The 16902-nt window shown below is 33.2% G+C and overlaps 1 protein-coding gene across 6 annotated transcripts in view; it reads right to left on the bottom strand.

The window, feature by feature from the left end:
- The window catches only part of GRIK2 (glutamate ionotropic receptor kainate type subunit 2), a 588905-nt gene that overhangs the window by 10637 nt on the left and 561366 nt on the right, over window positions 1-16902 (bottom strand). For all 6 annotated transcript variants that reach the window (XM_036890423.2, XM_036890420.2, XM_036890419.2 and 3 more), the window contains 2 exons: window positions 15988-16213; window positions 4556-4806 (listed from right to left, as the gene is read on the bottom strand). In XM_036890423.2, the coding sequence (XP_036746318.1) occupies window positions 4556-4806; window positions 15988-16213 (477 nt within the window). The remainder of the gene's footprint in view (window positions 1-4555; window positions 4807-15987; window positions 16214-16902) is intronic.

Raw genomic sequence — 16902 nt, 5'->3', positions numbered from 1 at the left:
CAAACTATATAAAGTATATTGCTATTCTTCTAGAAATCAAAGGAAGATAGAATTATGTATATATTTTAAAAGAGAACATATTCAAATATTTAAGAAATAAAAACTAATCTAAAACAAATCAAAATTATATCTTAAAACAGTTTTATAAAAATTAAAATTTTTACAATCACTTATAATTCATGCTTACAATCCCAACATATTATCTTGAAGAGTGCCAGGGAAAACAAAATTCAGTATATAAGCAGCTTTTCTCAGTTATAAATAAGACTTAGAAGGGTCCCTCACAGGATTTTTCAAATAAACCTGCATAACTTGAAATACATTGATTATTGCTTCAGATATACAATAGTTTCTTGGATTGCTTACTAAATGAAACTTAAGTAGCAGTATTTTAAAACTAGGGAGAAGTTAAGGCAAAAAAGAAAACCAATTAGAAAATGCATATGTTAATTATTTACTGTTTCGGACATATTCAGGAAAGAAAACCTTTTTGAGTATCTTTCCAAATGGTCAAGTTATACTTTGGAAAAATCAGAAAAATAAACACCAATTTATCTTAAAATTTGAATAAATTAAAAGCAATGTGCCTATGACGCATCAATATTTGCATCAAAATTAAAACCATTAGATATTTAAAAAATTGTAATACACCATCTTGTGGGTACCTGAAAGGAATACAATTTACAGTTAAAAAAATTTTTTTAAGGTCTACATGTCTCAACATTATCTTCTGTTTTCAGTTTTAACCTGCCTTCATTTAAAAACGATACATTCTTCAAGCAACTTGGAAATATAGAAAAGTTATAGTCAGCAATACTTATTAATTCCATTAATATTTTACAAACTATGTGCTATAAAGACATTTTATGTTCACCTTTAGTAAAAGCAATAATTGTTATTAATTTTACCATCATTGTCATTAAAGGTAAGATCTGGCATGGAAAGATATTAACTATTCATAAATTTTATCCATAAAGTGCATATCCATAAAATTTATATCCAAGACTGAGTGTGTATTATATCTGCTATCCTATTTTAAAAAAGGTAGAGAATTTCATTTGTTCTTTAAAAATTACTGAAATGCTATAGACTAAAGAAAGAAGAAAGAAATGGAGAAAGAGAAGGGAAAAATGTAGCAAAGCACTTTGGGATGGAAATTGTGAGTAATACATCCTGGTTTACCTTCAACGTGCAAAACAATTCACTGCATGTTTGGTTCTCGATAAATAATTGTTGAGTAAATAAATCATTTCACAACCACCTCATTTTTACAATTTAAGAAATTTATGTTAAAGGCACAATTATAAGTATAAAAAAGTGTGAATTTCTATATGTCCTCATGCACATATTTTGATAAAATTAAGGAATATATTTTACAACTAATTTTAATCAACTTCAGTAAAGTGTTAAACTGTGTAGTCCAACAAAATAAAATCTTTTCTCAAGAGAAATGAAGAAGAATTAAGCCCTATAACCTAACTGATCATAATAAATAAACTTCAAATAAACCTTCAAATGAACTACAATTATTGCTTCACTTCAAATATAATAAACCTACAGTTATTTCTTTTATAGACATGGTTCTTTTCAGTTATATAGAACTGTTCTTTTTTATTTTTATTCTGTATGAAAGATTTTTCTAAACAGATTGCTGGAATCAACTTCATGATTAATTCAAATAGAAAGAAAGATAAAGGTAAATAGAAGGATGATTGATAGATTGATCTATCTTATGCCAACAGACACTGTTTGAGACTTTGGAGATACAAGCCAAAAACTCTAGGACTTTATCCTAAAGGAACTAAGAGTCTTATTGGGACAGTGGCATCCATACACACAAACCACAAATATATATAAAATGGTGTGCCAGCAGAGAAGGCAGTGCATTGCCTTCAGAGAGAGAAAGTGTTTAAGCGTAATGACGAATGTAGTTTGAAATGCACAGCATGTCTTCCCAACTTTCTCAAAGTGGGAGGAAATGTGTTTGGAATGATGACAGCACCTGAAATCATTGAGGGAAGAAAATGAGATACACAGGTCATATTTTTTTTTATTAGAATAGAAAAAGAAACCCTAACACCTTCTTGTGGAGGAAACAGCAGTGCCCTATGTCCAAACCCATGGTGCCTGTTCCTTAGGAAAAGCTTTCTGGACAAGCTGATGACTTGTCTTGAATGCTAATCTAAAATAGCTAGCGGGAGTTTGCCGGGTAGAAAAATGGACAAGTTCTGCTCAAGTCAAATGCAAGGGGATTTGAAAAAGCTGGATCACCTTGGAAAACTGAAAGTAATATTGTGTGGCTAGAATAAAGGTATAAAGGTGCAAACTGGGGAGATGTAGAAGAAACAGTTACGGAGAGACAGAGTCCTGACGTGGCCAGACACAGGTCCTGAGGCGCTGCGTCTGCTGACTAGGGAATTAGGATTTCGTTTTGGAAGCTGTGTGGAATCGGTGTGACCTTCTGGGGAACATGAATAGTGGTGCTCATGTAACATCAACACAGTTCTCTCTTTCCAATGCAATGTTTCATCTGCTCTCAGTCAAAAAAGGTATATTAATATTCTTTTAAAAAATTTTTGGAAGGTCATACAGTTCCATAGAAATTCAAGAGAGCTGGTTGATATGTGAAAAATTCAACCAAACTACTTATTTATAATAACAATAAGAAGGTTATTTTGCAAAACTAAATCCCCACATTCTTTTTTATTAAACAGAATGTTTATAAAATAATTGTGCATAAAGACATGGACAATCTAGATAAATCATATGAATAGGACAGGAAGAAACAAGGGCAGAAGAATACTACATATTAATCAAGATATTAATTTGTTTTATTTTAATACTGGGCTATACCTGAAAGAAAATTACAGATAGATGATTTGAGGTTCTAACTAGAACATAAATATCTCTTCTATAATTTCTGAACTCATTTTAAGTATTAACTAACCAAATAGCACATTTACTAATAAATTATACTAAAAATTGAAATTGATGATTATTTTCATCTTTGATTAGTTCTTTGGATTTGACTTCAAAACTCATTTTGCTGTCATAAAAAGGATCATAACATAAAAAGTGTACTTAGACCTAATCATCAGTCACACCAGTGCAACAGATATTTGATTTAGCTAAGTCAACAAATAATAGCCATTTGAACGCTATGTGAAAATACATCATGTGATTGTCTGAATTTTTGAAACTTTCGAATTGATACTTTACTCATAGACATAATAGAGTTATCAAAATATATTCGTTTATGAAAACATTATGTGTAAGCATTAAGTGCTTCAGTTCAGTAAAAATGTGGAAATGGTGTATCCCAAATTTTTGTTTCAGAAAGGATAAGAAATTGCAACATAAATTATTAAAGACAAAAGATAATGTTTTTGTTTTTCAAAGATAATTTTAAGGGTGTAAGTGCTTCAAAAATATTGGCAGAATATATTTGCCTTATATTCATGTATGATATTATTTTTAAATATATTTATGCTCTTCATATTTACCAAGAAAAGTTAATAAATCTTTCAAATATTATAGAGAATATAAGCTCACTCTGATACAGAGTGTAAAAGTTAAGCACCCCTACAAATTTTTTATTAAAAACAAAAGAGATATTTTATATAAAAAGACTAATAAAGTACCAGAAGACTTAAAAAAACTATTAAAGCAGTATTTCATGGCCAGAGCTATAAATTTATATACAGAAAGGATCATGTGCCATCTCAGAGATTATTCTATGTTCTTTCTCATACTTACAGAACTAAGAAAATTATAGCACTGGAAATACATAATATGAATGAGATTCATAAATTTTTCAAGAAAAGAATATTGACGTTTCTACAAAATAGATTAACTGTATTAAATCCCAGCATGTATTAAAATTCCAAAAACAACTGCAATAGTCTCAATATTTGGGGGGTTTATATATATATATATATACATATATATATATATATTCTAAAGACTATGGTACAAGGAAATAAAGGGCTCTTTAAGCATAACATGAAATGGCAAAAAAAGAAACCATAATATTTTCACAGATTCTTTAATGTAGAAAATTAATTATAACTTCCATAATGCAAGTTAAGATTTTTTTCAATTAGGAATTTATTGGATGAAATATCTTTAAATAAAAATTTCAGTTCCTCTCTAACTTGCAACTGTGCATCAGTACTGTACCTTAAGACATTTTTTATCTGCAGAGTATTTTTCCTTCATTTCAGAGTTCCTAATTTTGGCTTCCTTCATTAATTATAGTCCTCCCTTCAACTAACTGCAATGACTTTCAAATAGCAAAACTTTGTCTTTTTTTTCAGGCTTCAGTAGGAAGAGAAATGGTCATTTGTCCTGAAGCGGGCTTCCATTAAACATGTCATGCTTAAATGAGAGATCACAAAGGTGATCACGATTCTTTCTATGGACCTTGGTTCTAAATGAATGGCACAAGATAATTAACACCACAGTTCTAAGCATTCCGCCCTTGGTTGGAAAGATTAAAAACGGTTTGTTTTATTATAACAACAATGATTTGAAATGGTAAAAAAGTGACATTTACCTTTTCCAACTGAGCGTTTTTTTTGGATTTGTATAAAAACTCTCCCACTGCCACAAACACTGAGAGCACCAGGCCGGCTGCCAGAACAATGAAGATACCACCGATATTTTGCACCCCCAGGGCACTGGCTTCTTTGCTCTCCTCCTCGGGGCACCCGTTGCCTCTCCACCACTTCTCCTTCATCAGGTGCAGCTTGCCTTCCTCCTGCAGCTGGAGAATCGCTATGGTGATCTTGTCCCTGTAGGGGGAGCCTGGGGGGAGAGAGGGTGCGTTATCCGCCAAGTCACCGAGAATTCCGTGATTCAGGATTAACGTGAGAGGACAGAGCTGCTTCCAGACACTGCAAAGTGTGCCAACATTTATTTTCAGTAGAGAAAAACAACTAGAAAATGACAAAGAGAATTTTAACTAGATAAACAAGGTGCGTGGCTTTTCTGATTTTGAAGGGTAAAAGGAATTTTGTTTTTAAGGAAGAAAATGTCTTTCTAAAGGCATTTTAGAAGAGTCTGGCTCTTCTAAAAGGCAGACTCAACTCAGAGCATTGGAAAATTAGTAAAACAGAAAGAAATCTACGAAAGGCAATGAATAGGATACAAGGACACTTAATGTCTAAGAATCATGCTATACTGAAAACGGAGCTTTGATAAACCAGGAACCTCTACTTCTAGGAAAGTTGTGAAAAACATTGTGGTTCCCATGATGAAGTGCAGCTATTTAAGGCAATCGTGATTAACATGCTGTATTCAGGGGTAGCCAATACCTTACAGATAATAGGTAAATACTCATATTTGTTATTTGATGGGAATAACAGAAGTAACATGTTGATACAGACTTGGATGGTTTAAAAATCATCACAGCACTGCCCTGTAAGATTTTTTTGGTTGTTGTTTATCATTTTATGTTTTGGAAAGAAATGCTCTTTTCAGTGGAGGCAACAGTATAAATGAAATTCAGTATTTATGCTGATGGGCTTGATATTCATCTGCCTTAGCTATAATAAGTAATAACTTCTCTAATTGGTTGCCTGGAAGCATAGAATAATATTAAACTACATGCATCTTTCAACATCCATCCCAAGGGACTGGTCTGATCGCTCTCTCCCACCCAGAAATAGGCTTTCTCCAGTTCAACCTTCTTTTCTAAACAATATATTGCACATTATTTTTTCTGTACAAATTCATGTGTAGTTTTTCTTCAGAAAAATACTTATTTTAGCTTGCATTCAACGTTGACAGTGATTTTGTTTTGACTTACAAATACTTATACCTATCCCTAAAATTTTATTTTGGCTAAGAGCAAGTGAAAACCTGGTCAGGAAACTTTTCTGCCTCATAAGGGAAACCATTATATGTCTTGTTTTTACTTGATTAATATAATGGAACTAATTCAGCATGACTGTTTTAGCAAGAATATGCAAGCTAAACATAGATAAAGAAAATCACAGCAAGTAAGTAGCTTGTTTAAGAAGCTGGGGGAGTGAGGATCTACCAAATTCAACTGGAGAGCTGTTTCTTTAACAAAATCCTTAATCTTACTCAGGAGAAATGTTTAAGCATATGGCTTCTACACAAAATTTTTTCAGTTTTAGTCTAAATAGGCATGTCCATCCCTATAATTAGAACTCAAATATTTTATTTTCATTGCTCTGCATCTCATTTTTAAAGGACTCCTTGCTCAGATAAGTTTGAAGAACATGCTATAACAAATACATCTCTTGCAAATACACATTATACATTAGCAAAATAATGGCTTCCATCTAGCTACTAAAGGAAAAAATAGTGAAAATGTTTTTTAAAAAGTCTTTATAATGGTTACATTTATTTTAGGGGAAGAAATTCTTCCTTCACATCTATTAGTTTCACCATCAATTATTTTAACTTCACCTTGCAAAGTACTGCCTTAGATAACAATAATTACGATCGTCACTATTTCAGTCCTCTCTGTAAAAATATGTTGTGCCTTGTTAGATCTTTCTGCTTGTCCCTAAGTCTCTTTATAAGATATATTTTGAGGGCCAAGAGTTATAAGAGTTGTATAAATATACACCAAAAGGGATTAAGGCAATTTGAGGGGGTGGGGGGAAGTATGTAGCCTTTATTCTTCCTAATAGCACCCAAAGCCTCTAAATATTTCATTAAAATTCTAAGGGTCTGGCTGTGTACTGTTTTTCATAATGATAAATCCTCTCCACTTCCTAGGAGACTTCAGTTTCCTTGTTTTACATTTTGTACTTACTCAGATCACCTGATGTTACGTGTTGCGTGTGACACAGAATTAAGTAATATCCTGGTAGTTGCTCTCTTTGGGTCAGGGAATATATTTCTATGAGGTAAACTGCTCATAATTTTAAGTTTTTTCTGGCTTGTCATTACTCTAAGCTATTGTGTGCTTTCTTGAAATATAGTGATTTACCTGTGTTCTGGGTATGTGACTACACCGTAATCACCTAGCATATAGTAATTCAAGGACGTGCCTCAAAGAACTTCAATAATCCCTCAACTATTTCTCTTCTTTGGAAGACTTTAGTCTGATAAATGTTTCTAACATGTGTATCTGAAAACCCAAATCCCTGTAACTGCTGGCTGAACCCAGGCTACCTGTCAGTTACAGATTATCAACCATCCATCATTCACCTTTTTTCATCCAGCAGCCAGCACAGTGCCTGTCACACAGGAAGCTTGCAACAAATGCCTTTTGAATGAAACAGTGAAGCAATAAAATCAATGATGATATACCCAATATAATGTCAAGGTAGAACCTCTGATATTAGACATCTTCACAGCTTCCTATTAAATTCAGGAGAATAAGAAGAGTCCATAAACACACTTATTTCACACTTCTGGTTTTGAATATGAAGAATAAGTCAGGGTCACAAATAAGTTTATAGATGTTTATGCCAGCTCTGCATTTACATCAACAGTCATTAAGTGCCCTTGCTCAGGGCCTTAGCAAAGAGAAGACCTGCCAGGACTAAAAATCCAGGGGGATCTGCTGGGACTGTCAACTTCCATTCTTACAGTACTGCCAGCAGGGTTCAAGGTGATGAACTGGCTCCCTGTTTCTTCTGCTAAGATGAGTTCTGGGTGTCCTAAATACACAGTGAATTTTGGCTGATTTTAGAGCTTTACTTCTTTTTTTTATTGAAGTATCATTGATATGCAAGTGCTGGTTTCGAATATACAACACAGCGATTCAACGGTTACCCATATAATTAAATCCTCTAGAGCTCTACTTCTTTTTACACTCTTTCCATGATGAAAATCTTCCAATGAATTTGGAACCAGACCACATTCCCTTAGAGTCTTTACCTCAACAGAGTCTTTTTATTATCTCAAGACTCTTTCTCTATCACATCTGTTTTTAAGCACTAAAATAAATTTTATATTTATATTTCAGATTGAGTATTATATTGCTATATTTCCAGTTTTATGTTTTATTCAGTTGATAATACTGTTACATTATTGCTCTTTTCCTCTATACACCTCATCTTAGTTTGCAACTAAAAAATAATTCCTTTGATTATTCAATATTAATTTACCATCACAGGCTGTAAACCCCACAAAGACAGGGGTTATATCTGCTTTGATAGTGTAGCACCTGCCACACAGTAAGGACATGATAGTTGTTGAATCAATACATGCATAAGTAAAAGACAATTTGATATTCAATACAATTTCAAATTACAGAGTATGTTTCAGCCAGTTGCCTTACTAATGTGAAAAAGAACAAGAAGGGCAAAATATTATCAGTATATAATGAAAAAGTAAAATTATTTTCACTGGCTCTGACATACATGTACTAATTAAAAGTGAGGTAAATTTGAAGTCACATTTCTTCTCTGGGTATCAGATCATGAAACTTTGACACTAACCATGAAAAGAGAAATAATTTTATCCTAGAAACACTGCCTTCCTTACAATTTTTCATCTGCATAGTCATCATTGGAATAGTGGTAGAATGGAAATGTCAGCACTGTTTTCCTATAATTTTTTTTCCATTTTCAGTATCAAACTTCGATGAACAAATTAGAAATGTTGGGCCATTTTAAACAAAATCATCACCATAGTACATCAGAAAGAACACAAAAATTCGGAGAGAGGATAACTTCTTCAAGAGAGTAAAGTACCCATCATTTAAGGCAAAGCCCAAGTCCATTTTCAGTTTGGCCTGACTGCTTCGGTGCTGATCGACTCCACCAATCCGATTCCCTGCATTATATAAGAGAACTCTTGCTTGTGTTGTATTTTCCCTATTTTGTGTTGTTTGTTTTTCTGCATTTGTTTCCTTGAGAAAAGGGGATGATGTATCCCCTTATCATCTACGTTTTATGTTCATTGCTTTACAGAGCCCAAGGTGTATTTGGAGAAGATTCTCTCTAAAGACATGTTTGCTATGACAGGAATGGTGTCCTCTTTATAAAGCAGAACTCAATTACCTTCTTCTCCCAAAATGATGGTTACCTACCTACAGTGCACTGATTAGCTGACAATAAAACCCTAGTCAGGTTCCATAGGAAAAGATCTCTAATTGTTCAGGAATGGGTCATATTAACAATCCTCCTTATCTATAATATATTCAATATTTCTGAATAAAGAGCAAAAACGAGTAAGAATCAAACAACTTAAAAACCACAGATACATCCTTTCAATTATTATAAACATTTCTTCAAAATAGTCCTTTGGAATTTCTTGTGGTGCATATATTCCCATCCAAATACTAAAAATACAATATGTATAATCTTTAGCATAATACAGTATATAGACAGGATTTTAAGCATTTACAGATAAAGACAACAAGTCTCAGAGAGCCTTTGGACTTCATCTAGGACTCCCAGAACACTCAGGTGAAACTCAGATTTGCACATAAATCATTTGACTACAAAAGCCACACAGTCTACACAGCAGGCTAAGAAAACACCTTTCACATGAGGCCTGGCAAATGCAAAGCATTCATTTTTGGAATTTAATACTAAACATTTTACTTCTCTGCTTTTGACTTTTTTTCTCTCCTGACTGAATCATTGATCTTACTTAGCCCTGCTAACTAATGCATGACATTCTGGCATAGTCCATCTGGCTGAGGTACAATAGAATTTTAATCCAGAACCTTAAACGTATCAGCACACTAACTAAATGAATTAAATGATCCACTATTTGCACATAAAATATATCAGAATTAACTATTTCCATGAGGTTATCCATGTATGCATCATCTGGGTACCACTTGGTCAGCATTTACAATATTAATGAAGGCTGCTCACCCTGGTGCTCACAATTCATCAAGTTCCTTCTGGAAGCTTCCTGGATCCCAGCAAACGGTTTGTTAATGATGTTTGTGGAGCAGGTACAGCTTACTGAGGCACTCACCGTTTTCAGTGACGTGAAATTTAGACTTTTAACAAATATGCCAGGAATTCTACAGGTGTAATTTGACTTTTTTGTGTGTTGCTTGTTCAACTCAGGCCCTAAAAATGATTAGATCTTGATTTAGCCTTGCAAAAGCACTCCACCAACATTAACATGCTGCTTTATGCAGTGAAAAAATAGAACACATCTTAACGCAAGGTTTGATCTGCAGAAAGACCAAAAATTTGCATCAATTTTTGTGCATTATGTTCAACTAATGAAGACAGATGTATGCATTCGTTTCAGTAAAGCTGAAGAACTGAAGGTCAGCAATTGTATGCATCTATAATGATGAACATTACAGCACTTATTATATGATAAATTGGGAATTCTAGAAATGGAGGTGAGCAAAACAGGGAAAAGAAATGTTCCTCATATTGATTTCTATTTTTATAAACATGGCATCTGCCTTAAACAAACCACATGCCTCGCTTAGTACCAGTTCTACATCTCTCACTTCATTAAACAACAAGAAACAAAGCAGTGAGATCTCATGCACTGAACATTAGGAAACAGATGTGAACAAAGAAATCTCATACTGTTCACATGTCAAAGTGGCATATTGATGCTACAAAGACTCAATGACACAACCTATTGTACTAATTTTTACTTTAGGCTGATTATGTGTAAGAGTTTTTTAATGAGATAAGAGTCACTTGAAAATTATTAATAGGATGACTGCTACTCTGCTACTTTGTATTCATTAATATAAACAATGCTATAAAACAGTTTATAGAGGTATCACTGAAGTCCAAATACAAAACAAGAATGTATCCTAACACTTCTAATTAAATAAGGAAATAGGATAGGAATAAAATACATATGACAATTTCATGTATGTTAAAATTGTCTTTAAATTTAACCTTAACATTAAAAGGCATTATAAATATATCTTCTTTATGCTCATCATTACATTTTCCCTTTACATTCTTTGTGTATTACATATATTTCAGTAGTTCCATGACTATGACATGACTAATGTAATTTGAATTTTTTTCACAGAAATAATCATTGATTGACTGACACTTATTATTGATTTAACCTCACAAATAAAATGGGAACAAATGAGACCATAGAGAATTTTAGCATTATCAATGATTTACTCAGACAGGAACACGGTCCCTCCATCCCCTGTCAGTTGGCACCTACACTATCACAGTCGTGAGGTCCTAACAAATGAAGGAAGTGTGTCCCTAGCTCACTGTTAAAAACAGGAGCAGTTTTAATGAGACCCTCAGTCACTTCACAATATTTCTATCAAACGGAACACAAAGCAAAATAACGCCAAGGGGCCCTAATGGATTTTTTTTTGGCTGTTGCTTTCCCACCGGCTCGTGGACTGCTGAGTCGGCCTCGTCCTCAAAGCGCAATATGCACTCAACGTCTGAAAGGGAGAAGCCAAGTAGGCTTTTAGTCCGGGCGGTCAGGAGGGAGGCCCTGCAGTTGAAAATGCCATGAAGCAAAACTTCTTTCTGCTCAGATAAATAGATTATCACCTATGGTGAATTAAGAGCAAAGACTGCAAATGCTCACACATTTCGAGTATTCCTTAATGAAAACTGCTGTGATTTGCTTTTTTGCTCAACCCCATCCAGAGTTGTTTTTTTTTTAATTCTTTTGAATGAAATAGGAAGTTCAGTTAACTTACAAGACTCGTAAGAGCGCCTGCAACTTCAAAAATCTACTATACAGTAACATCCACATTAAAATATTGCTGCAATCTGGAAAACCATGAGAGGGATTTAATGTCACCCTAAACTTAATTAAACCAGCTCATGCTTATTTAGCATTTACCTTCGCATCATTGTTGATTGCTCCACTAAGGTATTTTTTTGCAAACAGAGCTTCACTAATTAAATAGCTTATATCCGAGTCATTCAGTGACTTCACAACACACACTGGGCAGTGATCATCACACTCAGGGTGACGAATGGGGAAGGGAGGAATGGGACAAGGGCCACGGGAGGAGGCCTAGCAAGCTAAGAAGATGCATGGGCTTTGGGGGGGGAAAAAGGAAAATATGCATAATTTCAGAAATATTTCTGATATCCCACTCCAAAAGAGAAATATGTTTTGTTTTGACCTCTTACTCTTAACCACATATGCCTATATGACAATATCTGAATATCTGAGCAACAGTACAAGCAAAGGGATCTCTTTGATTACGTTTATAATCTTAGTGAAGTGACATTTTCATTATGGATTATGGTTCCTAGAGAATATAAACTCAAAGTCTTGGGGAATTTCTGGAACTGATCTGTATGTCCAGAACCTGAATCATAGTGTTGTGCTTTCAATATATTTATCTCAGTAACTCTTGCTGGGAAGAGAATGAGAGCCTCAGATAACATTTTTTCACACCTAAATGCATTCTTTTTTTGCTTATGATTAAACTAAAATTTACCAATAAGTGACATATTACATATGATCTTCAACATGCTTCAGTGGTGGTGATATAAGAGGTGAATACTAATAAACTAGTTGAGAAATGCAGATAATGATGTTGGTTGACAGTTTATGGGAAGTCAGAATCCCAGTCAAGTACTAGAGTTGCATGTCATTGTGTTTATTAATGACTAAATAAACATAAATAACTCATGAAGCCAGATTTCTAGTAGAGGTATGACATAGTAGATCTTAAGTTACTTTCTGGTATCTTTTTCTCAAAAGTAAAGTATTTGAGGGAATGAAGTGTGAAATGCCTCTTTCTAGATTATATGTTTTTGGTGAAGGTACAGAAGAGGGTTAGGACTCACTTATATACTGAATCTCAAAATCATTTAAATTTTATGCTATGTAATCAATGAATAAAATATAATTCACTGAAGTTAAGAACTTAATATTATCATGTCAAAGAGAAGAAAATGATTTATGTAAACAAGAGAAAAATATATTGCAATACCTGCAGGTGAGTGATTTGAATATTATTCATTTACATTTAAATTTCATGTTCAAATTTATATCTTTCAGAATTAGGCTAAATACAAAATATATGTATACTATATATTGAGTGCTAAATAACTTTTGTTAATAATAAGATATTTAAATTTAATTTAAATTCATTGTTAATTGTCAATGAAAATAAAGAAGAATGCACTAAAATATTCTTCCTGGTCTATACTTTTGCTATACCAAAGTATTATTCAGATCTTTTGAAATTTAATTAATATATATTGATAATTCCACATTCCAAGAAGGTTCTTATACAAATTAGAAACTTAGGAGCTACTGTGTAATTTACAATTTTTATTTTAATGTAAACAGTAATATGTAACACTGCTTTACCACACTAATCTATACATGACAAGAAATGATTTCATTAAATATATAAATCCAACTTGATTTTTATAAGTTTCTCATGCAAGTGACCTTGCCAATATCAATGAATATTTTCTTCAATAATCAGCTTTTTGTTCTGATCTCCTGAGTTGTTCTGATCAGCTGAGTTGAACAGATAAAAGGAAAAAAGTCTACATCTAAGGCTTAGAGTGTAATTTGTTTTGTTCTCTCATCTTATCTATAAGATAAGGTTAAAATGAGAGGAAACAGAACTTCTAAGTGCTGTGCTCAGTGTTTTCCTCAGTTAAAAAATTTACATTACATTACAGTTTATGTATCTAGTCATATTTTGAATTATTTTCTATTTTCCTTAATAAATCACTACCTTTTAGGTAACAGTGTTAGGATTAGGGAGTGATCAAAAATTTCTTTTTATATAGTTCCAATAAACTATAAGAGAGAACTTCTTTAGAACTGATTCAACTATTATATTTCCTTCAAAAATAGTTTTCACATCTGAAATATCCCCTTGGGTTTTGAGATTTATATAACACAGTATTTTGATTTATTTTTAGCATTACCTCAAAGCAAGAAATATGATAGAGTCATCCCTGGTGCACTGTTACATTGCATTTACAAGACAAGCAAACAAACAAAAAATCAAGTTTAAGGTTTTATATAAAGTACAAGTAAAAATTACTTATTTTAGAAATTTTGAAGTTATGAGTGCTATTATGTAACTACAATTAATGAAAAATATCTGTGCTATACTCCAAAGTCCTCATCATCCCCAAATCTTACTCAATTCTCACTAGATTACTGGATTACTCAAGTTGTTTAATCAGGTCACTACATTTAATAATGGAAGAACCTGTATTATCATTAGCCCCAAAAGTTGTTTTTCTTTTATAAATCTTGCTGCACCATCATATTTTCAGGTGTGGAATTCATTTGCTCAACAAATAATAATTGAGAGCTCATGGAGTGCAGACAATGTTGTTGGGTGGTCTGACACCAACAACGTAACACAAATCTCTCCCTTCATCCGGGTAATGTACACCGGCAGAGGATCTATTGGAATCTCACTCCTTTCAGAAACAACACTGGAACATGGATATATTTACTTCAGCTCCTTTTGAATGAAACTCTATAAGGTAATGGGGTCCTAACAATTCACTGCTTCCATCCCTTGTAAGTGTTGAAGAATGTGCCTCATTTTTAAAATTGGTTCTAATCCTGTTTCTCCATGTAGTTTCTAGCCTAATTTAGACCAAATTCATGGAATCTGACAGGTATATTATCTGAAAAATTATTATACACTTAGCATTTAAAAAGACTTAGACTTTTCTAGTACAACCCTTTAATTTTACTAATTAAAAAAAAAGAAGTCTATAGGCCAAGTAATTTGTCTAAGATCACAGTAGGTGACAGGGCTAAATCTAGAATATCATGGGTAATATTGCAAAATCTGGAATTTATGAAATGGGATTTCTAAGAGTCTATGCCCAACTTCCTAACGTGTACATATGTTAGTTCATTGGAAAGAAACTCTTCTTTAAAATTAGAATGAATAAGATAATGAGTGAAGATAAATTGACAAATATGTCTCTACTATTTATTAAACATGAACACCTGAAGCTCAGTTTTGACTCAGTCATCGACAATTTTGCAGATGTTAAGTCTCAAAAAAATTATGGTGTTTTATTTATTACTTTGGTAGGCTCCGAGAGCCATAAGGGTTTTTCCTTTCCATCCCAAAAATACACCTGTGTAATTAAAACATATTAATCTGTGGCTTTTTCCTTTTATACAGTATTTATTTCCTGCTTCTGAGGTTATCAAATTACTACAAAATGAGTGGCTTAAAACAACATAAACGTATTATTTCCATAGTTCTGGAGAGCAGAGGCCCTAAAAGTGGGGTGTCTGCAGGGCTGCCTTCATTCTGTGATTTCTAGAAAAGAATTTGTTTCCTTGCCTTCAAAACTAACTTCCAAAGGTCATCTGCATTTCTTGGCTTCCAAGGATTAGGCCGTGGACAATCTGAGGGAACTAGTATTATGTCCACTGCATATACACACATGTACTGTAATATTACATATTTATGCATTTCTTTATTGTATCTATCTATGTCTATATACATGCTTATACATACAACAGATATATATGCAGTTCAATAATTAAAATTTTTCATTGTCTTTTCTGGCAATTATTATCCTTTATTTCATTTCATGATTATTATTGAAAACAATTTTTTGATATGGGAGAAAGTTGATGTTACAATTAAATAATCCTGGTATCAAATATTCTAGGTATACTGCTGGCAAATTGCCTGCGATTTCTCTTAAATAAAACAAATAAACATTCACAGGAACCCATTAGTTAAGTTTCTAAGTCAAGTATGCCATACATCTGAAAAAAAATTAGCTGCAAAAACTTTATTCGTAAAACTCTTTTTAAATGTAAGATTGAGAAGGTCCTTTTGAGGGGTTGTTCTGTTCTGTGCATTTTTTTCAATATCGGTAAAGGAAAAATGTCTACTGACCTTCTTGGTAAATATCAATTTTTCTTTTCCTACTTTTACATTTGGAAGCAGGTGTCCAAATTGCTTCCTGATTTTGTACAGAACACAGCAAGATACATTTGTTAAAAACAAAATCCCTAATGGCATATGGAAGCTGTTTCTTCCCCTTTCTCATAGCAAATAAGATTAATGAACAAAGAGCAAATGGCTGACATAAAACCTACCCATGGGGGTGCCCACGCCATAACCTTTGGAGTCTATAAGGCCGCCGATCTGTGTCAGGTTACAGTTGCGCTGGGTAACAAACTCGATGGTCGTTGACTCCATTAGGAAAGCATAATCAGAGGTGAGGACTCTCTGGATTCCTTCTTCATTACTTTTGACGAGCACTGACTGCCTCCTGCTACTCATAAAGGCCCACATTTTGTCATATGTGGAGATTTTTGATTTCTGGGGAAAATAAAATACATAAGAAAGATTATTCCTTAGTTTCCATGAGAACCTACAACATTTAGATGGAATTTAAATGGAATATTGGGTTTACTCATGCTCCCTTGGAATTGCATTATTAATAATAGTGATATCTAAACAAAAAAAATCTACATCTTTATGAAAAAGTTCTTCATAGCAATTCCTCATCGTATTTACAGGTATAGTAAAGATTTATTTGAAACATACAGTAAATGAAGAAGGCAATAAAAAAAGAAAATAAACAAGATTAATGAGGAGCTTTTGTGCTTGTATCTCACATGAGTATCTCATATGTATAATTTTATCTTTCAACATTACTGTAACATTAAATTTGGAAGACACAGACATTAGACATTGATGCATAATGTACAATTTTAAGTTTCCCCCCTCCCCCAATTTGCTTGATTATCAGACAGGTATCACAGAAATCCCCAAGTGCATAGGCTGAAGAAATGAAAGGAATTTGTTACAAATGAGGCTGTTACAAAAAAGGATGATAACATTTTGGCTGAGACACAATTTGAGCACCACAGAACTTCCTTCAGCTTGTCTGAGGACAAGAGGAAATCTGTCATTCAGGTTTCCTAACTACCTGGGCCAATAAAACTGAGTAGTTTTTATATCTGACTGAAAATTCTCAGTAGGGCTTTCCTAGGAAATCATTACTG

This window comes from Manis pentadactyla, chromosome 12 (genome assembly GCF_030020395.1).
Source record: "Manis pentadactyla isolate mManPen7 chromosome 12, mManPen7.hap1, whole genome shotgun sequence".
Classification (NCBI taxonomy): domain Eukaryota; kingdom Metazoa; phylum Chordata; class Mammalia; order Pholidota; family Manidae; genus Manis; species Manis pentadactyla.
Note: the sequence above shows the minus strand (reverse complement) of the source record. Positions and strands in the feature narration are given on the sequence as shown.